Source organism: Rattus rattus, chromosome X (assembly GCF_011064425.1).
Source record: "Rattus rattus isolate New Zealand chromosome X, Rrattus_CSIRO_v1, whole genome shotgun sequence".
NCBI lineage: Eukaryota > Metazoa > Chordata > Mammalia > Rodentia > Muridae > Rattus > Rattus rattus.
The window spans coordinates 32,721,042-32,745,282 of NC_046172.1; the positions used below are offsets into that span (position 1 = coordinate 32,721,042).

Sequence of the window (24,241 nt, forward strand, 5' to 3'; positions counted from 1 at the left end):
TCTTAACAGCTCTGTTTTTTCCTCCTAGGCCTCATTTTCTACCAAGGTTATACCCTACTTATTCCTCAAAAAAATCAGCTTGAATAAGATGTGTTCTCTCTAATTTGCAATAGCTCATTCAGGAAAAGTTAGCCCCCTGTTTTCTAAAGACAGTTTGTGTACCCTTCTGTTACAGCAATTTTTATTTTAACTCATGGGAACAATATCTCCATTCTCCACCCAAACAGAACCCTAGGGTCAGGTCAGTATTCCAGTCACCTCTTACTTCCTAGTACCAGCCCAGATTCATGAATGAAAAACATGCCCACTCATTCTTAATTCAGGGTAAAAATTTTATGAATTGGACAAAATGATGTTTCAGGCCCTTTCTAGCTCAAAAATCCAGGAACTACTGTGGACAAGGAAAAGCTAGAACAGCTAGTGCTAGCAATGGAGGTACACGCCAGGAATATCCCCAGATCTATGCAACTGCAACAGCTTATCTATTGCATGAGTAAGAGAGAATATTTGACGAGGGCCTCAAGAGAATGGAATGCGCATCTTGTTTCTGTATGTCCCTTTGGGAGTCCTTGAATCTCCATCAAGCTTCGTTTCCATATTGGTTTCCATATTGGTAATATGAAAAGATCAGATTAATTTCTTTCAGGTCTTATCCATCAGCACCCCGTGCTGGATGTAACACTGCAATTATGGTGGATGTGTCTGTGGCCCATGGATGGTTATTTCTGTTGGGTCATGATTACATGTGTAGCTTCTTTAAAGAATCCCTCAACAGTAGATTTAGATAGGGTCTAAATTTTAAATGATGTGAACTTAAAGAACATGAAGTTGGGTAGGTAGGGAGGTGGAAAGGATTTGGAAGGACTTGGGGGAGGGGAAAGATTATGATCAAAATCTACTGAATGAAAAATTGAAGAAATAAATGTAATGATAAAATTGCAGAGTAGGTTGTAGTACTGGTGGCGCAAACATAGCCCCTAATCTATGGGTAAGGTTGAAGGGCACAGTTAGTAACCAAATTTGTACGGTGAAACTGTTTTTTAAAGCATTTAAGTTCTGTCATGACATATCCAGACAAATCATAGCCATTTTCAATTGTTACAGTGTAAATTTAAAAGCACTCAGTCAAGGCTGGAGGTGTAGCTCAGTGGTAGAGTGCTTGCCTAGCATGTTCGAGGACCTGGGTTCTATCCCCAGCACTGAAAAACAAAGAGAAAAAATTTCTCAGTTACATTTTAAAATATTTTCAAAATAGCTGCATAAAATGTAAAATTTCAGACATAGTTGTGGGCAGAAATACAATTTTTTAAAATATGACCTTTTGTAATCCATAAACCTCTTATTAGTCTACTTTTTCTTAACATATTTATAATATGCAGAGACTAAACGCAGATCACCCTTTAAACAAGAGCATTACAAGCTCTGACAGCATAAAAGAACAACATCATCCTGTTGATACAGATGAAATCATTAAACCCTTAAATCATTAAGTCCATCAGTAACAGGCCTGGGATACAGAGTGTTGAGATAGCAAATGTAGAATATTGAAGGCAGTCTTAACTTGCCTGATATCTCTCTCTGGGATTTCCTTGATGGCTATTCGTACTTGATTACTCAGATCACGGCCGGCATACACAACCCCATAGGAGCCTTTCCCCAAGACAACTCTCTCCCCATTCACATCATGGTCATACTCATACTAAACAAGGTAAAACAACAGGATAAATAAATAAGGAAACAAACAAACAAACAAACAAACAAACAAACAAACACAACTTGTCAAAGAGAAACCCAAAAGTTATCTAACAAGTTTTCAAAACTATAAAGCATTAGTTGAGTGCCTAGTAAACAAAATAGTTTTCAGGTTATATACTCTTTCATTTAACAATTATTCTCATTTGTTTGTGTGCTTATAGAATGACATAATGAAGTGGAATTCAGGACAGTAAAGAAATACCACTCACCTGTAAATTACCTGGCTCACCTTTTGGAGATTTTTCACCATTTTAATACTGCAATTTAAAACTTTCTAAGCATGTTAAGTACCACAAATAAGTCTCTTCCTGCATGGTCTCTTATTAACTTGTCAGGAAACAAACCTCTTTCAACAGCCCAGGAAAGAATTAAAAGTTAAAGTTAATGTTATATTGATATAGAATATTCAGCATGTTGGAAGGTCTCTCCTTTCCTTCATAGAGGCTAGCCCTTGCTGCAAATATGTTTTACAATTAGAATTGCTAGTCTGTTGCACCTGTCTTACTATTAAAACCGGTTGCAGCCCTGTGGGTACGGTTAGCACACACCTATAATTCCAGCATTTGGGAGGCTAAGGCAGGAAGTTCATGAGAGCTCTGAGTTAGCTTGGACAGGAAGACCTGTCTTAAAAAGCAAAAACAAGGCCAGTAAGATGACTCAGTGGGTAATGGTGCTTACCATGCCAGCCTGGTGACCCAAATCCAACCCTCCAAACCCATAGACAGGAGAATCAATTCCACAGTTATCCTTTGACCTCCACACATGTGCTCACACAAAGGGTGTACATACACAGTAAGTTGAAATGACAACATTAGTAAGCCACTGCATGCATTCAAGTATATTTTTGTTCATGATTAAAACAAAGGTGACAGTAGTCTAAGCAACTCTTATGTAAAACAGAGACAGACAGACAGAGAAGAACAATATTTCGGCGTTTGGCACACCCCTACTGTTTCTATTTACTCCACATCAGTTTATACATTAAATGAATGATGTGGATGTTTCTTGTTATGTACCTAAAGATGAGCATGCTCATGTCCAATTAATATACAATTAGGATAGCAAGGGTCTCTACTTGTCTGACAGAACTAGAAACAAAGCCTGCTCTGGGCTATTTTCAGTTCTCTTTGTCACATCTGTTGCTTTAAAAGGCCATCTAGTCCACTTCAATAACACTCTGACTGGAACTGATAATTCTTGTACAAGACTCGATTTCTAAAACGAACCCTTTAGCAGCTTTTTGAAGAAAACCTTAAGGAATTAATTTCAGTCTAACTTTGAAATATGCAATAAAATCTCATTAAATTATAATTACTGGAAGAACTTGAATTAGTGGTAAATCTCAATGACTGCAAGATTTAAGCACACATAAATGGTATAGTCATTGTCTGCTGTCCAAACAAGCTTATGATAATGTCATTTTCTTTAAAGTGATTTAAATACTGGTATATTTAATATACCATCTCTAAGGAGATATAAGTAAAGTCCATTTACACAAAACTCTGTTTCCACCTTGTCAGTTATTTCTCTTGGAGTCTCATACATACTAACATAGAAAAATATACTATGCATAGTTATATATGAAAGAAAATTTTAATGTAATCCATGGCCATTTTTCTTCAACATTCTGACAGGATCATATGATTTTTTCTATAGAGATACTTCAAATTTAGTCTCTGAGACTCATTGACAATATCTGTCTAGCTCAAAAGGATCTTTAACAATACTCGAGAAAGGATTTCACATGCAAATTGGGACACTTTTCTTTAGGCACCAATGATATTATTAAAGGATGTTTTTGCTAGTTTTGGGTCTTCTGTGACTTACCTCTAAGGTGTCTCCATCCACCTCTCCCTCCAACTCCACTGTACTGCCCACTCCATTGTTCAGCATCTCTTTGACCAAAGAGCAAAACCTAGAACAGCAAATGTCCCAGGGTATTACACATCAGCATCACTCTTGCTCCTTAAGTTTACCTTAATTCTATTGTATTAAATTGTACTCAAACATAAACTAAACCTCTACAAGTTGTAGAGCAATCATTTCACTCTTGACTTGACATGATACTTTAGTGATTACCTAATCCAGTTCTAAAACATATGTGCTACCTAAGTCCTCTCCATGTAGTATCTAGTCGGTTACCTGATGCCAAAGTACCTCTCTTAAATGCTGCACATATGTAGAACTAACAAGAACAGTTTCTCTTCTATTAAACTACAGACTTTACTTTTGTGGGTTACACACACACACATATAGAATATATAGAGATATATTGAATGTAGAGTTAACTACATTCGATTTTGTCTAGGTACCACATTTTCTTTATCCATACGTCATTTGTGGACACTTGGACTGTTTCTATTTTTGACTACTAAGTGCTGCAATAGACTTGGGAATGTAGATGTCTCCTTGACAGACTGATTTCAAGTCAGAAAAGAGGGGTGATTACTAAAGGCTGAGGATAGCAGAGAAAAGGGAGGGGCTGAAAAGGATGATTAGGGACTGAATGAGGAGATGGCTCAGTGGTTAAGAACATAAGTAAGATGCTGCTCTATACAAAGAATCAACAGAACCAAAAGCTGGTTCTTTGAGAAAATCAACAAGATAGATAAACCCTTAGCAGAATAACCAGATGACACAGAGAGTGTGCAAAATTAACAAAATCAGAAATGAAAGGAGACATAACTACAGAATCAGAGGAAATTCAAAAAAATCATCAGATCCTACTACAAAAAGCCTATATTCAACAAAATTTTAAAATCTGCAGGAAATGGACAATTTTCTAGACAGATACCAGGTACCAAAGTTAAATCAGGAACAGATAAACCAGTTAAACAATCCCATAACTCCTAAGGAAATAGAAGCAGTCATTAAAAGTCTCCCAACCAAAAAGAGCCCAGGTCCAGATGGGTTCAGTGCAGAATTCTATCAGACCTTCATAGAAGACCTTATACCAATACTATCTAAACTATTCCACAAAATTGAAACAGATGGAGCACTACCGAATTCCTTCTATGAAGCCACAATTACTCTTATACCTAAACCACACAAAGACCCAACAAAGAAAGAGAACTTCAGACCAATTTTTCCCTTATGAATATCGACACAAAAGTACTCAATAAAATTCTTGCAAACCGAATCCAAGAGCACATCAAAACAATCATCCATCATGATCAAGTAGGCTTCATCCCAGGCATGCGGGGATGGTTTAATATACGGAAAACCATCAACGTGATCCATTATATAAACAAACTGAAAGAACAAAACCACATGATCATTTCATTAGATGCTGAGAAAGCATTTGACAAAATTCAACATGCCTTCATGATAAAAGTCCTGGAAAGAATAGGAATTCAAGGCCCATACCTAAACACAGTAAAAGCCATATACAGCAAACCGAGAAAGAAATTAGGGAAACAACATCCTTCATAATAGTCCCAAATAATATAAAATACCTCAGTGTGACTTTTAAAAACAAGTGAAAGATCTGTATGATAAGAACTTCAAGCCTCTGAAGAAAGAAATTGAAAGATCTCAGAAGATGGAAAGATCTCCATGCTCATGGATTGGCAGGATTAATATTAATAAAAATGGCGTTTAAGCGAAAAAGCTTTTTATCTACAGATTCAATGCAATCCCCATCAAAATACCAATCCAAATTCTTCAGAGAGTTAGACAGAAAAATTTGCAGAATTCATTTGAATAACAAAAAACCCAGGATAGCTAAAACTATCCTCAACAATAAAAAAAAGGACTCTGGGGGTTATCCCTGAACTCGAAAAGCAGTATTACAGAGCAGTAGTGATAAAAACTGCATGGTATTGGTACAGAGACAGACAGATAGACCAATGGAACAGAATTGAAGACCCAGAAAACAACCCACACACCTATGGGCACTTCATTTTTGACAAAGGAGCCAAAACCATTCAATTGAAAAAAGATAGCATTTTCAGCAAATGGTGCTGGTTCAACTGGAGATCAGCATGTAGAAGAATGCAGATCGATCCATGCTTATGACCCTGTACAAAGCTTAAGTCCAAGTAGATCAAGGACCTCCACATCAAACCAGATACGCTCAAACTAATAGAAGAAAAAGTAGGGAAGCATCTGGAACACATGGGCACTGGAGAACATTTCCTGAACAGAACACCAATGGCTTATGCTCCAAGATCAAGAATCAACAATTGGGATCTCATAAAACTGCATAAACTGCTTCTGTAAGGCAAAGGACACTGTGGTTAGGACAAAACGGCAACCAACAGATTGGGAAAAGATCTTTACCAATCCTACAACAGATAGAGGCTTATATCCAAAATATACAAAGAATCCAAGAAGTTAGACTGCAGGAGACAAATAACCCTATTAAAAAATGGGGTTCAGAGCTAAACAAAGAATTCATAGCTGAGGAATGCCGAATGGCTGAGAAACACCTAAAGAAAGGTTCAACATATTTATTCATAAGGGAAATGCATATCAAAACAACCCTGAGATTTCACCTCACACCAGTGAAAATGGCTAAGATAAAAAACTCAGGTGACGGGGTTGGGGATTTAGCTCAATGGAAGAGCGCTTGCCTAGCAAGCGCAAGGCCCTGGGTTCGGTCCCCAGCTCCAAAAACAAAACAAAACAAAACAAAACAACAACAAAAAAAACTCAGGTGACAGCAAATGCTGGCGAGGATGTGGAGAAAGAGGAACACTCCTCCATTGTTGGTGGGATTGCAAATTGGTACAACCATTCTGGAAATCAGTCTGGAGGTTCCTCAGAAAATTGGACATTGAACTACCTCAAGACCCAGCTATACCACTCTTTGGCATATATCAAAAAGATGCCCCAACATATAACAAAGACACATGCTCCACTATGTTCATAGCAGCCTTATTTATAATAGCCAGGAGCTGGAAAGAACCCAGATGCCCTTCAACAGAGGAATGGATACAGAATATGTGGTACATCTACACAATGGAATATTACTCAGCTATCAAAAACAATGACTTTATGAAATTCATAGGCAAATGGATGGAACTGGAAAATATCGTCCTGAGTGAGGTAACACAATCACAGAAAAACACACATGGTATGCACTCATTGATAAGAGGCTATTAGACCAAATGCTTGAATTACCCCAGAGGCACAGAACACATGAAACTCAAGAAGGATGATCAAAATGTGAATGCTTCACTCCTTCTTTACAAGGGGAACAAGAATACCCTTGGCAGGGAATAGGGAGGCAAAGTTTAGAACAGAGGCAGAAGGAACACCCATTCAGAGCCTGCCCCACATGTGTCCCACACATATACAGCCATCAAACTAGACAAGATGGATGAAGCAAAGAAGTGTAGGCTGACAGGAACCGGATGTAGATCTCTCCTGAGAGACACAGCCAGAATACAGCAAATACAGAGGCGAATGCCAGCAGCAAACCACTGAACTGAGAACGGGACCCCCGTTGAAGGAATCAGAGAAAGAACTGGAAGAGCTTGAAGGGGCTCGAGACCCCATATGAACAACAATGCCAAGCAACCAGAGCTTCCAGGGACTAAGCCACTACCCAAAGACTATACATGAACTGACCCTGGGCTCCAACCTCATAGGGTAGCAATGAATAGCCTAGTAGGAGCACCAGTGAAGGGGAAGCCCTGGTCCCACCAAGACTGAACCCCGGGTGAATGTGATTGTTGGGGGAGTTGGTAATGGGGGAGGACGGGAGGGAAACACCCATAGAAGGGGAGGGGAGGGTTAGAGGATGTTGGCCCAGAAACCGGAAAGGGAATAACACTCGAACTGTAAATAATAAATACCCAATGTAATAAAGATGAAAAAAAAAGAAATACCCAAGTTAATAAAGATGAAAAAAAAAAAAGCCAGTACTAACAATAATCAAAATAATCTTGAAAAACCAGCACAAAATTGAAAGATGTACACTTCATGATTTTATAACTTCCTGAAAGCTACTGTAATAATGTTTACTTACAAATGGATAGATATGCAAATAAATAGAAGTCCAGAAATAAACTCTTAAATTTAGGGCCAATTCATTTTCTTTTTCTTTTTTTTCAACTTCAGCAGCTCATTTTCCAAGTGGGACAGGCCGGTCTACCAATTCATTTTCTAAGAATGCCAATACTATTTGATGGACAAAAGAATATTCTTCTCAATAAATGGTGTTGGGACAAATATCACACATGAAATGCAAAGTTATATTCCTACCTTATAGTATATTTAACAAATTAAAGGGATAGCGACATAACTTATTAGGTAAAGTCACTTGCTGCTAGACCTGAAGACCTCATTTCAATCCCTGGAATCCACAAAGGAGAAACTCTAGTCTAGCAAGTTGTCATCTCATATCAACATGAACACCTTTGGCACCCCATACCCAACCATAAGTAAATAAATAAAATGAATTTAAAATGGAACACAGACCTAAATATGATAGCCAAGCCTATTATAAATTTAGAAAAGAAAAAAAAGAACCTTAGAGTACCTCAAATTAGGTAAACATTTTAAATTTAAATTTATTTTTTTGTGCATGCCTGTGCATGCCTGCTAACCTGTACACATTCCATGTGTGTGACACAGTGATCATGGAGGCCAGAAGACAGCATTGGATCACCTGGATCTGGAGTCACAGGTGATTGTGTGCTGCCATGAGCTATCTCCAGCCCCCCAAACCATAAATATAAACAAAACTGCAAAATACAAGAAAATGGATAAATCTAATAATTAAAAATATTTTTGTTGTGATACTTATCAGTGATTGATAACTCACAGAATGGGAGAAAGTCTTAGCAAATTACATCTGGGTATGTATGTAGGATATATAAGTATCCCATAATAAAAAGAGAAATAGCCCAACTAAAAATGAGCAAACATCATTTTCTCATCAGCAGAAATAACACAAAGATATTGAGCATCCTCTGTTATGAGGCACTAAGCAATATGCAGTATTATTTCTGTGCTATTCCTACCCAAAATAATAACACACATATAATTATGAGAAAATAGGAAATAAACCCAAATTAAAGGACTACACAACATATAAGACCTGTGCCTTTTGAAAGTCTTAAGTCTTCTAAATGAGAGGAGACAGAGATAGACACTCAAACAGCACATGATCCTAGATTGGATTGGGGATAAAAGATAAAATACCTTGTTTTGCTATAAAAGGCATTAGGATAGAAAGTAAGTAAAATCTTGTACTACATTATACTCCCATGTCCCTCTTAATTCCCAATTATATAGCTACCACAGGTATAGAAGTGAAGATTTCTTGTTTTTCAGAACTACACTAGAATATTTAGAGGTAATAAGGCATTATTTCCATGGCTTCTTTCTGTTAGAAAAAACAAATATGCATATAGAAACAACATGAAATGACTATAAAAGGGCATCTTGAGGAATTTGGGTAAAGCATTCATGCTAATTCTTACTTTTTTGAAACTTTCCTACAGCTTTCAACATTTTTCTAAATAAAAAGTACATTTTTTAAAAAAGTTGGGCAAAGTTTGAACACTCATTCATTTAAAGAGGGTACAAAAAAGTGTCTAATCAATACAAAAAAAGATGCCTAGAACTATCTGTCAGTAGGGAAATTCAATTCAAAGAAATACCCACTATAATAGCTAGAACTATAAAAAAAAATAGATAATGAAAGAAAGAGAGGTGGAGAAGTTAGAACCTTCATATATTGCTAATAGGAATGTAAATGGGAGAAGAGTTACCCTAAAATCCAGTATTTTGATGCCCAAAATCTACAAGCTTGGTGTACGCACAAAACTTGCATATGGATGTACACAGAAGTAAGATTCATAGTAATCCAAAAGCTACAAGCATCCTACATGACTAGCAACTGATGAACAGACAGATAAAATGTAGTATTAGTTCTCTAAGGGAGTATTGATACATGATATGTTATGGAAGACTCTTAAAACCTGGACACTAGAGAGAAGAGCCCAGGCATGAAAGGCCACATATAATGACACACATACACATAATGTCCAAAATAGACAAATTAATAGAAAATAGGTTGGTAGTTGTGTAGGGCTGAGGATATAGAGGGTCTGGATAAGAGAAAATGGTAAGTGAACATTAATGGCTACTGGGTTTTCTTTATGATAATGAAAATATTTTTAAATTATATTGTGATAGCTGGAGCTACATTAAAATTATTAGCTTATATACTTTAGATGGTTGCAAGGTATGTGAATTCTATCTCAATGATGTAAAAACAATTTTATATGAATTAAAATTTTTAAGAAAGATAGTTAACATTTTTCATAACAATGATCCTTCAATATCATCTGTCACAAATACATTGCACATACCTAAATTTACTATAACTCACCTATTGCACTGGTCTTCGGTGGAAAAGTAGATTTGAAAGTCATCAGAATTATCATGGACATAAAGAAAACAGCACCGTTCATCAAACTTGGATAGGCTGTAAAATTTCAAAACATAAGAATGTTTATACAGCTCTTACTCTTACTCTTCTCTGCGCCCGTGCCCTCTTTGTCCCTATCCTTTCCCTCCCCATATCCCCAGCCCCTTCCCTCCATACTTCTCCCCTCTTCTACTCTTCTTCTCTCATTAAAACTTTCCATGTGGGACAAAAAGAATGCTTATAGAAAGCCAGGTATTGTGGTACACACTTTTAATCCCAGCACTGGGAAGCAGACACAGGTAGATCCCTGAACTTGAGGCCACCCTGGTCTACAGAGCAAGTTCCAGGACTGCCAGTGCTATACAGAGAGACCTTTTCTAGAAAAAAACAAACAACAAAAACAAAGAAAATGCCTATGCACACATTATGATGCCTATTTCATTTTTTCACAATTTAATTTAAATTTTTTATTTACGTTACATCCCAATTTCAGTCACTCTCTCTCGCCTACTTCCAGTCCCACCCTTACAAATCACTCTCCCCATTACCCTTCTCCCCTTCTCTGAAGGGGAGCCCCCTTGGGTACTACCCCACCCTGAGACATCCAGTCTCTCTAAGACTAAGCACCTCCTCTCTTACTAAGGCCCAACTAGACCATCCAGGTAGGGGAAGGGGTTCCAATGGCAGGCAACAGAGTCAGAGACAGCCCCCATGCTCCAATTATTAAGGAACCCACAAGAAGACCAAACTGCACATCTGGGGCAGAGACTGAACCACCGACCAACTGCATGGTACTGGTACAGAGGCAGACAGGTAGATCAGTGGAATAGAATTGAAGACCCGGACATAAAATCACACACTTACACACACTTGATCTTTGACAAAGAAGTCAAAAGTATACAATGGAAAAAAGAAAGCATCTTCAATAAATGGTGTTGGTCTAACTGGCTGTCTGTATGTAGAAAAATGAAAATAGATCCATATTTGTCACCTTGCACAAAGCTCAAGTCCAAGTGGATCAGGACTTCAACATAAAACCAGAGACACTCAATATAATAGAATAAAAAGTGGGAAAGAGCCTTGAACTCATTGACACAGGGGGAAGTTTCCTAAACTCCAATGGTTCACTCTCTAAGATCAAGAATTGATAAATGCAACCCCGTGAAACTGGAAAGTGTCTGTAAGGAGAAAGATAAAGTTAATAAGACAAATCAGCAACCCAGACTGGGAAAAAAATATCTTCACAAACCTCACATCCGATAGAGGGCTAATATCCAAAATATATAAAGAACTCAAGAAGCTAACCGCCAGAAAACCAAACAACCCAATCAAAAAATGGGGTATAGAATTAAACTGAGAATTCACAACAGAAGAATCTCAAATGGTTGAGAAGCACCTAAAGAAATGGTCGACATCCTTAGTCATCAGGGAAATGCAAATCAAAACAACCCTGAGATTTCACCTCACACCAGTCAGAATGGCTAAGATCAAAAACTCAGGTGACAGCAGATTCTGGAGAGGATGTGGAGAAAGAGGAACACTCCTCCATTGTTGGTGGGATTACAAACTGGTACAACTACTCTGGAAATCAACTTGAAGGTTCCTCAGAAAGTTGGAAATAGACCTACCTAAAGATCCAGAAATACCACTCCTGGGAATATACCCAAAAGACACCCCACTATGCTACTGGGGCACATGTTCCACTATGTTCATAGCTGCCTTATTTGTGATAGCCAGAAGCTGGAAACAACCCAGATGTCCCATGACAGAAGAATGGATGCAGAAAAGTGGTTCATTTACACAATGGAATACTACTCAGCTATTAAGAATGAGGGCATCCTGAGTTTTGCAGGCAAATTGATGGAACTAGAAAACATCATCCTGAGTGAGGTAACTCAGATCCAAAAGGATATGCATGGTATTCTACTCACCAGTAAGTAGATATTATTTAAAAAAAGTAAAAATAAAAATACAGAATATCCAAGATACAATCCACAGAACTCAAAAAGGTCAACAGTTGAAGGGCCCAAGTGATGATGCCCTCAGTTCCACTTGGGAGGAGAAGAAAGCAACCACAAGGGGGGAGGGAAAGGGGATGGGGCAGGGGAGATGGGAACATGATCTGGTATTGGGTGGGGGGAAAGGACTGACACCCCAGGGGCAAGCAGAAAGAATGGAAACAGGTGAACTAGGGAAGTAGGAGGTTGGGAGGACCCTCCAGAATATACCAGAGACCTGGGAGGTAAGAGACTCTTAGGAAACAAAAGACAGGGGTGGGGGGAACCCTAGATGAAATGCCCTATAGTGGGGAGGGAACTTGTAGAGCCCATGTCCAGCAGAAAGTTAGAGCATTGAGAGGGATGGGGTTACTATCCCACAGCCGAAGCTCTGACCCATAATTCTTCCTGTCTGAAAGAACTGCAGGGATGGAAATGGAGAAGAACCTGGGGAAAAGAAAGTCCAGTGACAGGCCCAAAGTGGGATCCAGCTCAAGGGGAGGCCCTAAGATCTGACACCATAACTGAGGGGACCTATTACGACTGCCCTCCGAAAGACCCAACAAGCAGCTGAAAGAGTCAGATGCAGATGTGTGCACCCAATCAATGGACAGAAGCTGCTGACTTCTCTGGTTGAATTATGGAAAAGCTGGAAGAAGATGAGGAGGAGGAAGGAAACCCTGTAGGAGGACCAGCAGTGTCAATTAACCTGGACCCCTGAGATCTCTCAGACACTGGATCACCAACCAGGCAGCATACATCAGCTGAGATGAGGCCCCCAACACATATACAGCAGAGGACTCCTGGTCTGGGTTCAGTCAGAGAAGATGCGCCTAACCCTCAAGAGACTGGAGACCTCAGGAACTTAAGAGGTCTGGCGGGGTGGGTGGAGTGGGGCCACCCTAGTGGAGACAAGTGGGTTGGGAGAGAAATAAAATCTTGAGTGTGTAAAAAAAATCAAAAAGGAAAAAAAAAGAAAATTGAAATAAATCTAAGTTATATTTTTGTACACTTCCTACATTCCTGATATTATTAGTCATTATTTTAAAATAATTTTATTTTTAAATTTTATAAACCTATGTGTGTGTGTATGTATGCATGTATGTATGTATGTATGTATGTATGTATGTATGTATGTATGTATGTATATGCCTGTGTGTGCAGGTTCTGCAGAGAGTAGAAGAGGCTGTGTGATCCTCTGGAGCTGGAGTTACAGGTAATTGTGATCTACCAAACATGGCTGCTGGGATCTGAAGTCAGGTCTTCTATAAGAGCAGTGAGTAGTCTTGACCACTGAACCACCTCTCCAGCCCCAATGCTTCATTAATCTTTAAGTAAATACTTCCACAATTTGACTTTTCTTACTCTATGAAATATAAATTAGGAACACTTATACTGCAAATATATTTATCAATTGATTTTAATATGTATCAAGAGGTTCCTATATATTCAGGGCAAAGAAAATATGAGCAACAGAAAAGGGTAGAAAGTATGATCTCTGTCTTCTAGGCGTTTATAATCTTACAAAAACAGAAAGGTAAGTTTTCATGAAATAATTATTGTCTCAAAGGACTTTTGACACTTAGAAAGTATTAGGGCATTCATGGTCAAGGAATGTAGACCTGAGAAAGATCTTTTAAATATTTTCAGTCTATTTTTACCAAATGTTTGGATCTGACTTACATAGCTTCAGTTTGCTTAAATACATCCAGAAAATGGAAGTCATCACACTCTTATCTACTTAGAGATTTCTCTGTTAGAATGTTCACTCCAATTGGGTCAACATGTAATAGCCCTCATTCTGCCAGATACTTTAGCATCTATACAATTAGCTCTTCAAACAAATGAAGCCACACTTTATTGGGCCCCTTGTTGGCCATTTCTTCTGCTCCAGACTTTTTTCTGTTTGTTTTGCGATGTGGTAATGGTGCTGAGCTTGCTATGCGAGTCCAACTCCTGATTCTTCTGCCTTAGCCTCCCAATAGATGAAAAGTGTCTTAAAGTATTCTTAATGCTATAGACGACACAAAGATGTATTAAAACAGCAACAGCTTAGGGTGACTGAGAACAAATTAAAGTTAGGTTATACACGAGCCAGTTTTGAGAAAAGAAGCTACAAAAAAAATTAACTGCAATAGGATGCAAAGACTGCCTGTCATGTTATGCCAGTCCTGAGGTCTTGTCATAGCTCTATGTAAACCCCTACTGATGGCTGAACTGGAAGCTAGAGGCATTTCTATGAAGTAATATAAACAAAAGGCCATGTCTACACCTTTTTCTACAATATTATTGCCACATAAGATAGTCTTTTCTCCTGATTTCAAGGCAGCATTATGCAAGTACACCATCATTCCTATTTAAACAGTGATATTTTCAGGACAGGATCATTCTGGGTGTAAAGGGATCTATTCAATGGCTTTTGAGTTAAGTGTTATGTTTAGCCAAACTCTCATTTGATTAAAACAGAAAAAGCAGAATCCTACAGAGGCTGGGTGATTTTTATAATGCCACAGAGCAAAGAGAGAACGTCTATCTCTCTCACAGTAAACTCCCATCTTTGGACATCCTAGTAAGTTGATTAGGGCATCTGAAGTATAGTAGCCTGGCTTTGGATAATCCATGAAAGCTCCCCACTCCTGATCCCAATAGCAAGTGACATAGCTTTTGGAATATATCATCTCTGTTCCTATTAACAGTACCCCTGCCTCAGGAGCTCTGTTCAGGAGGCCTACTCAAGTACTAGATGCAAGTACTGACTTCAGCCCTGGGGTGGTGGGGGGTGGTAGAGGAGGAGGAGAGCACTTGAACCTTGGCTCTAAAAAGATATTCTTTTTTCAGGCAACATTTTCTCTTTAAAGTATGGTAACTACTTTCTTCTACAGGGTTGGAAAAGGTACTGCGTTACAAGTCAAGAGGCTCTTAATTACAGCACACTGTGGACATCATATGGGGCAACAATAAAGAAAATATTCTGTTCTGTTAAAATAAGAACATCCCATCTTATAAGTGAGCGGAAGTATCAAAACACCTTAAACACCTCCTTTATTGGTGCTAGGACAGAGTTACATTTTTCTCTTATGTTCTTACCTGATTCCTTTAATAGAAGAGGCTGTAAAATTCCATTCATGGATTTGTTTCTGCAAGTATAAATGACAGAACTCAAGAGCTTGATTTTTCTCAATAAAATATCATTTCTGATTTCATCCTGTCATCAATTATTTCTTCTAGTTTGTTTTCAATAGTGATTAGGGGTTAGAACAATATACTTTGCAAAATTTGGAACACAGAAAACATTTTCTGAGATATGAAAATTCATGTCTCTGATACAGTTTAGAGCAAACATTATAACTTTGAAATATGCAGCTTGGGATAGATACACTACACACATTGAGTAGTCTTTCATCTCCTGTCAACACAGTAGACAAACTTTGAAATAGGCTTAGGGACAGCCTACCTCAGTTATAAAAATATTTGGAGACGTAAGACTGACAAACCTCATTTTTCTTCATTTCAGTCTCTCCCCGGGCTCACAGTTAACCCAAATTTCTGTCTCCCTTACAGTTACATGAGGCCGTATGACTGAGTGCTGGCCAATGGGGTGTGTGAAGCTCTTCAAAATCTCCATGAAAGCTGAGCATAGGGGCACATGTCTGTAATCCTAGCAGTAAAAAGGCAAAAGATTGCCATGAATCCAAGATTGGTCTGATCTACATGGCAAATTTCAGGCTATCCAGGGCTACAGGATGAGAGCCTGACTCAAAAAAAGTAAATAAAAAAATCTTCCCATGAAAAAGCATATTTCTTTCTTATGAAAACAAACGACCCCCCCAACCTCTACAGTAATTTTCTACCTTCTTTTTCCCTAGCTATTGCAAGGTGCAATGCGGCCTTCTACAAGTCTGGATGTGGCATGAGGCATACACAATGTTTTATCATGTTAAAATGTTGAAATTGAGGAGTTCTTTCAACAGCATAACAAGAAAACTACTGGGTTTCACCAAATACCAAATTTCAAAACAACTGTCCTTTCTCTACCACCATTCCTTGCTCTCGAATTTGAATAAAGTTAAGGCTTAGAAGAAATATCTGAAACACAATTTCAGAAAATCCAAAGACTGCACCACCGACATATAATTGTAGAAAATAATTTTAATTATGGAAATCCACTTAGTCCTGAGGTTATTTGAAATTTGGTCTTTGAGATTAAATATACCACAGTAATAATCAGACATCATGTAAATAACACGGTAATAATCAGACATCATGTAAGTAACACAGTAATAATCAGATATCATGTAAATAACACAGTAATAATCAGACATCATGTAACCCTGCACCCCAAGGGAGCTGGTTGTTCAGCATTTTCCAGCACACTACTGCTTCATACTCCCCATGAGTTCAAATTCTTAGTTAAGAAAACAGGAATTGAAGCTCCGTCTGTATTGATAATAATGAAGTTGTATACATGTACAAGAGTGTTCTCTTTCCATCATCCATACATAAGCCACCAAGAAAAATATAACTGCAAAGAAAGATGTCATGTTACTGGAGACTGCCTTTCCATTCTGCAGATTTTCAAAATTGTAATGAAGGCAAATGTACAACGTGTCTCGTGCAAAAATAAAATTTCTCTCTCTCTCTGACATTTCCTTTGACAGGTGTAAGAACTTAACAAAACATTTTATTGTCAAAGAAAACTTGCTTTGTGGATAATTATTTTCTATTTCTTACTAAAATGAAGTTAAGGTATTTACAATTAGTGAGATACAAGCACCAAAGGCAATTTCAATAAAAAAACTAACAACCATCCCAGGATCCAAATACGGGAGACCACATTGGTAGAATTCCATGATATCATAACCATTCTGCTTTAATAGCATTAGCATTTTTCTACAATCATCTGTCAAAATGTGTGGTATTTCACATCTGTATCAATGAAATTATAAGACTACAGATATGAACTCTGAAGTTTCTACCACACTGAAAGTATCCATGGTAGAATGAAAATAAAAAAATCCAGGGATTGGAATGGGAATTTCCATTTTGAGGATACAAAGGTGACACTATGCTGCCTTCTGAATTGTGTTCACCTTGTAAATTCACATCGTGTGTTTATGATTTGTACATGTTTTTTGGGTACATAGTTTAGATGGACTTTCCCCAGTCTGTGATATTGGCGGCCAGAAATGTTTCAGTTTCTGTAATATTTACATACACTTTAATAACTTGGGCATCTTGGATCTACATATCTGAAATCTGCAATGCTCCCAAATCCAAAGCTTTGTGACTAGGAAATATTTCAGACTTTCAGATTAAGGAGGTGCCACCTGTACTTCAAAATCCACAAGGTTATAGAAAAAAAAGAGGAGGCAAATGAAAATAAACTATGTGAACTCTTTAATGAGAAATATCAAGCACATAATATTGTACATATGTATAAATAAATTTTTTCTCGTTTGCACTCAAGTATTTAATATACACAGTACAGGAAAAATGCAAGCACATCATGACAGCTCATCCTCATTAATGATTCCCAACTGTATTTTCAACAAAAAGATTGCTCCAGAGTTAAATATTAGACAAGGTTAATGATCTTCACTTAAGATTTGACTAATCTGCCAAGGTATTTCTAATCTGAATTTGAGTCTCTGTTTATTTTACCATGCTGTATTTTATTTGTGAAGATAATGCTAATTTTTGCCTGACAACATAATCATTCCCATTTTTGCTAACAGGGAGGAAAATAATCTTCCTTTGCTCAGCTAATGGTAGAAGTCTCCCCATACTCCATGGAAACACACGTACAGCAAATAGACCTATCTAATGTGCTTATCACATGTGTTATGCTTCATTACTACAGCATTTAGGAAAAATAAAGTCCTTTAGATCAACAGACGAAGATACTGGTATTACCACAAACCCAAAGACCCAGCTCAGCATTCTGTAATCTTTATAATAAGCAATTATAATTGTTAGTATAATATAAGCTTGTATAAACTTGATAGTAACTATCAAAGTTCTAAACACACACACTCTGGAATCAAGCAAGCCCATCTCTAAGATACAAACTGGCCAGTCATTGGCAAGGATGAGAAGTGGAAGAATGTTACCAAGTATCAATAAGAAAGGTGAAATACTGTAAGTACATCTAGATTGAGAAATATAACATACAATAAGAAAAATAAGGAATATGATACTTTAAAAAAATCAGGTGGCTGTGTGTATGCTTTGTGAAAAATTGTTCATGATCTCTAGAAATCTTTAAAAACAAGTTTCAAAAGAAAAATTGTTAGGCCAATATAAAAGCACTTGTTTCACAAACCTATGACCTAAATTTGATCCCCAAATCCCATAGTAATATGAGAGAACATAAATTTGGAAGTTGTCCTCTGACCTTCATGTGCAAATTGTGACTATGTGCACACACACATGCACATACGTGTGTACATGTATAGGATCATGTTAGAACTTAAAGTCCTTTAGATAAACAGATGAAGATACTAGTGTTACCACAACCTTAAGACCCAGCTCAACATAGGGTGCCTATTATCGCTGATACTACCACATAAGCTGTCCTACTTCAAAATCAAACCATTGATTAAATTATGTGAAAGAAAGCTCTAGTCCTAATTTTCCCTTACCATTTCTGTGGGTGAGACATGCCATAAAGAAACAGTTCTTTCTTCAGCTTCATTGTTGATAGAAACATAAGCAGGCTGGTAGATTTTGGTTGGCTCTATTACCAGAACCTACAATAAGAGCATTTTTTTAACAAAACACAGCAATCACACAGCTGACCCCGCCCAGTGAGGAAGTCAAAGGATTTGTAATTTGTACTCAACAAATACTGAAAAGCAACTATGCCAAGCAAGGCTCTAGGAGCCAGGCCTATAGCATGACACACAGTCCCTGTCTGCACGAAGGCTCTCTTCTAATGAGGGCACCGAGCACATCGAATACACAAGGCTATCCAATCTAATGCCACCTAACACTCCAAAAAGAGTAAGGCAGAAAAGCAAGGAAGTTGGACTTCATCATACAGGGAGGTCAAGAAAGGCCTGCTTGAAAAGGTGACAGAAGGAGGAAGTTACAGTTCTTGAGATAAATAAGGAAGTAAAGGTTGGCCAGCAAGTACCAATATGTACATATGCAAGGAAATGAAAAGTAACTGGTGTTTTCATCAGTAATGCTAGTTAATTGGTTAAGAACACGGAGGGCAAAGAGGAAGAAAGTGAAGAAGAGAGATCGAGGGAGGTGGAGATGGAGGTGTGGGGAGCAGATGAGGAAATGAATATTCCAAACAAAGCCACCAACGTGTTTAGCATGCTAACCTATATAGAGCCTACACGAGGACCTGTTCGTTACTGATTTGTACCTATCCACCCTGAGACATGTTAAAATGAAATTAAAACAAGATTTGAAAATGAACTACCCAGAAACAAGAAATTATAAGCATTTCTGACAACTGCAGTTTTGAGTAGTTAATGAAATTCTTTTTTAAAAACACTCATATTCACAAAAGTCTCATGGCACAAATATGAAATACAATTATTGAAATACAATGTCTATAATAATTAGATATCTCACTTATAAAAATTTATGAGATGCCCCTAAAACTGAAACAAAAACTAAATGAAGAGCTAAAAGCAAGTCTGCTTTTTCAACAAAGTTTTAAATATTAATTAGTAGCACTGGAGGCAAACCACAGCTTAGGAAAAGACAGCTTTAAATTCCATGTTCAACTTTTTTTAAGACAATATTTTTTCACCGTATTATTTTGGAACCAGATAATTATTGTGTGTGGGGGAGGTACTGTTCCATGCATTCAGGGACATTTAGCAGCCTACCTAGTACTTATATATTACCGACTGTCTGTATCATCAACTCCTTACCCCTAGTACTAATACCCAAAAATGTCTACAAATTCCGCCAAAAGTCTCTTGAATGGAACAAAATTACATCCAGTTGAGAGACAATATTTGAGAGGACATGAGCAACTTTTTCCCAGAGTCTAACTTATCATCTGCTGATTCCACAGAGGACTGTTATTATAAGCTGCAGTTTTCTTCCTTTTTAGAGTTTTTAACAATTATGTAGGATGAATCTCTAGTTTCTTTTGTCTATCTTAAAGGACTGGGGTCAGTGGTATAGTTCACTGTTAGAATATTTGCCTAGCAGGTGCCAGTTTTTAGATTTGATCCCAGCAAAGAAACTAACAAGCAACCCCCTGCCCATTTAGCACATCTTACTGGAAATCTGAGTCCATTAGTAACTTCGTTTGTTGCTTCAAAAATGATATCTAACCAGAAGTTAAGCCGTTCCTGCCTGGGTGAATGTTCTGTAATGGGTTTCTTGAAGCGTTGAATTAACAGCAAGTTCTGAACTAATGACCGCAGGTACCTGGAAAAAAACCCACAAACCTCATAAATTAGATTCCAAAAGAAACTGAAATCAATTCTAAACCCTTTAAAAGAAGCTTCTCAAAGCCTTATGTACTTCAATTTGCATTTGTCACGAGCTCTTTATAAAGTCACTGAGCAGACACATAACTAATCACAAGAAATGCAAACAGCAGACAAAATCAATACAACAAAATTCTAAAAGACAAGCTTTTTACTAACACTCCAATTTTAGTACATACTGTCCAATGTTTCTTGGCCTTTTGGCTAAGACCAAGCATCAGTACGACATCTAATCGTAGTGGAAAGCATGGGACAACTGTTTTAGAAAACAGAAAAAGCAATTACAAAATGGCAATATGTCAAACCCCTGTTAAAAATTTTTAAGTAACCTTTTTGTCTTGAGGTACTTTTAGAAATATACCAAAATCTGTATATTCCTGATCCAGTATGCTCTAGTAATTGCATCTTACAAATTCATTGTACAGTATCACAGTCAAAATTCTGCCATTGCTATAGTCAAGGTTCATGCCCACCACTATGAGCCACCCCATCATGTTGCTATCCTACAGTAGTATTTCTTTCCTATCCCTATCCTCTGCCTCAATTCAAGCAACTGCTTATCTAAAATCTGTTGCTTTTTATTTACAAAAATCATAATCTGGCCAGGTACACTTTCATGTCAGGAAGCCTTGATTCTGCCAACACTTTGCTGTCTTCAAGCAAATTGAATATTTGAAAATCTAGTTGTCAGGTAGTGGTGCTTACTTTCTCTCTGGCCCTAAATAGGGATGGTTCCATATGAAAGCATCATTGTATTATTGGGTTTTTTGAGGACAAAGTATAACATTATTTAGGAAAGTAGACCAGTTTAAACTCTAGCTGACTTGTTTGGATACTTATGAGGCCTTAATCATCCATACTTGACACATTCTGGCCCTTGTCTAGATGCTAATATTGCTCTAAGCTCTAGAATATCCTGTCTGCTAAGACTGTTTTCCAGGGGCCGTGCTAGACAGTCTTCACCAACAATATGACTCATGTTGGAAGCCTTGGGCTAATATGCACCATATCAGTTTGACCCTTGGAAAGCTGAAAACTGTTATATTACGAGCAGCCACATGAACATTTTGTGCCTACATAATTCATCCTAATAAAAAAGCTGCACACCAAGGCTTATTGAACTTTCCTGGCTGTCAGCACTTTATACCTGATGTCACATATTGGTGATGGAATAATTGTTCCCATCTGTGCATATTACTCCACTGGAAGATGAGAACTGAAAGTACGTACACAATCTCCTCTAGAACATGTTCCAAGTATCTTCTGCCGTCACTAGCTTACTCTGTATTTTTCAATGTAACAGGTCATAACAATGAGTGTTAATACCATTTGGAAGTCCAAAACACCAGACTGGCTTTTGGGTACTGGGCACTCTTGATGGAAAGCACAACACTGTTAATCAGTCAACCCAGGTACTAATATAAGGGCACTAGATCCAACCCTGGGGTTCCCTTTCTCTGGAGTCTACTCTGTTTGGTCCAGACACAGCAGTGTACTTTAATATTAGGATATTATACACAGAAGCCATTCTTGGAGGGCTGGAGATCCAACCTAGGTGTACTCATTCAGTTTAAGAACTTCCAAAATGTTGATATGACCTGAAAACCAACTGTTAGTTTTCTCAGACTAGAGAGAATAAAGATTGAAGAAATGGGAGGAAAAAATTCCTACCCCCAGATTCCAGTTGGTGTATTAAACTGGAAAGTAAGAAGCAGCAGGTGAACATGGGCTATTTAGTTTTTAAAAAATATTCAAGTGTGAGTCCTAATCAGAGAATCAGAAATCTGAAATGTTTAAAAACTCCATATTTTTTGAGTGTTGAGTCTACATATCTGTGTTTATTACAGTACTGTTCCCAGTGGTAGAATCATTTAATCAGCCTAGGTGTCCATCAACATTGAAAACATTGTATAAACAACTGAGTGTTATCTGACTATGAAGAATGAAACTGTATCATTTGAAGGAAAATGGATGGAACTAAAGATCATCAGGTTAAGCAAAGTAATCCAGGCCATGGAGGAAAATATGGAGAAATGTATTCTTAATTTTAGAAAACACATGAAAATAAAATGGGTATTACTTTGGAATAGAAAGGAGACCAGAGGGAAGGAAGAGAGATTGGAGAAGGTAACAGGGGGTGGTTACAATCAGAATATGATCACTCGTGCAGAATTTAACAAGGAAATCCATCATTTTTTATAATTAACATACACACAAATTTAAGTTTTGGGTTTTGAAACGGTTCAGATTTGAGTTAGGGATGTTCAAGTAGTAAAGTCTATACAAATATTAAAAAATTCCAAACTTCCAAATCTCAAATGCTTTAGAGCTCCAAGTATTTCAGATAAGGAATATTCAACCTGAAATAGATCTGTATTTTAGAAAACTCAGATAACATTGATAAGAGAGAATACAAATTAAAACTTTTATAAGGTCATCTGTCTGAGATAAGCACTGTCAATATCTAGGATAATATCTCTTTATCATTTACTCATTATGTGTCTACTAAGCATTTTTATGAGACTATAGTAATCAGTAAAGTAACCACAATTCTAACGGAGTTTCATGTATCTATGGGGAAGTGTGATATTGCTCATGCTTTTTCTATGAGTAACATACCAGGTATACATTTTTAATTAAAACTAGAGGGGTTGGGGATTTAGCTCAGTGGTAGAGCGCTTGCCTAGGAAGCGCAAGGCCCTGGGTTCGGTCCCCAGCTCCGAAAAAAAGAACCAAAAAAAAAACAAATAGTTCTCCAAGGGTGGTTCTCCAGGAACATGGATAGACTGTGGAATAGCCAGGTAGTATAGAAACTGAGGAGGATGCCAACACCCTTGAAGAGGGTCAACAGAATACTTTATATCACCACAGAGCCCAGCATGGCCAGTAGATCACTGCATGCCTCCGGCTCAGGAACATCATTTTCTTGGTGGTGTTTTTCAGCTTTACTATATAAACTTTATCACAAACACATATAAATACTAATATCAAACAGCAATTTGCTCTTGAAGACAAACTAAAAAGAGTCAAGAGGACTAATGGTCTAGTCTCAGAGATAGAGCATGCAAGGATCCATTCTAGGTGAGCTGTTATCTATCTCTTCTACCCTGCACCTAAAACAATGAACTCTGAGAGCTGGTATGTCTATCTTAACTGCCTTAATGAAGAAGTCAGGCAGGTGTTGCTCTGTTACATTTCACACTTTCTCCTTGAATGAGACATTTCAGAACAGGATAAGGTTGGAGACATGAGATTACTAGGCACAAATGGGACTTACCAGACTGGGGGTTTCAGTTTGAACAACCTCTCTGCTGCCTGTACAGCCTTCCCAATATCACTTGCCAGCATGCTGACGGTGAAGAACTGACCTACATCCCAGTAATTGTTCATTTTCTCCAGGCTCCCTTTTCTTCCCAATAAACTGTTCAGCCGGACACCTTAAGAATTTGAATTTTGATATCATGAAAGAACTTTCTAGGTCTAACATATTATATAAGACTTTAGGAAAAAGACAAGCAGCCAGGCATTTTATTTGGCTGCTGTCTCAGGTATGCTATTGGAAAGTACCTGAAAATCATCATTAGTTATTTGAAACACACACACACACACACACACACACACACACACACACACACACACAC

At 37.7% G+C, this 24,241-nt stretch overlaps 1 protein-coding gene across 1 annotated transcript in view; it reads right to left on the reverse strand.

Annotated features, from left to right (window-relative positions):
• Nucleotides 1-24,241, reverse strand: part of Map3k15 (mitogen-activated protein kinase kinase kinase 15) — a 167,553-nt gene that overhangs the window by 22,001 nt on the left and 121,311 nt on the right. Inside the window, exons 9-15 of the mRNA XM_032889339.1 lie at nt 23,878-24,037; nt 20,388-20,538; nt 18,780-18,887; nt 15,226-15,275; nt 10,103-10,198; nt 3,583-3,670; nt 1,566-1,699 (exon numbers count right to left, since the gene is read on the reverse strand). Coding sequence (XP_032745230.1) covers nt 1,566-1,699; nt 3,583-3,670; nt 10,103-10,198; nt 15,226-15,275; nt 18,780-18,887; nt 20,388-20,538; nt 23,878-24,037 — 787 coding nt within the window. The remainder of the gene's footprint in view (nt 1-1,565; nt 1,700-3,582; nt 3,671-10,102; nt 10,199-15,225; nt 15,276-18,779; nt 18,888-20,387; nt 20,539-23,877; nt 24,038-24,241) is intronic.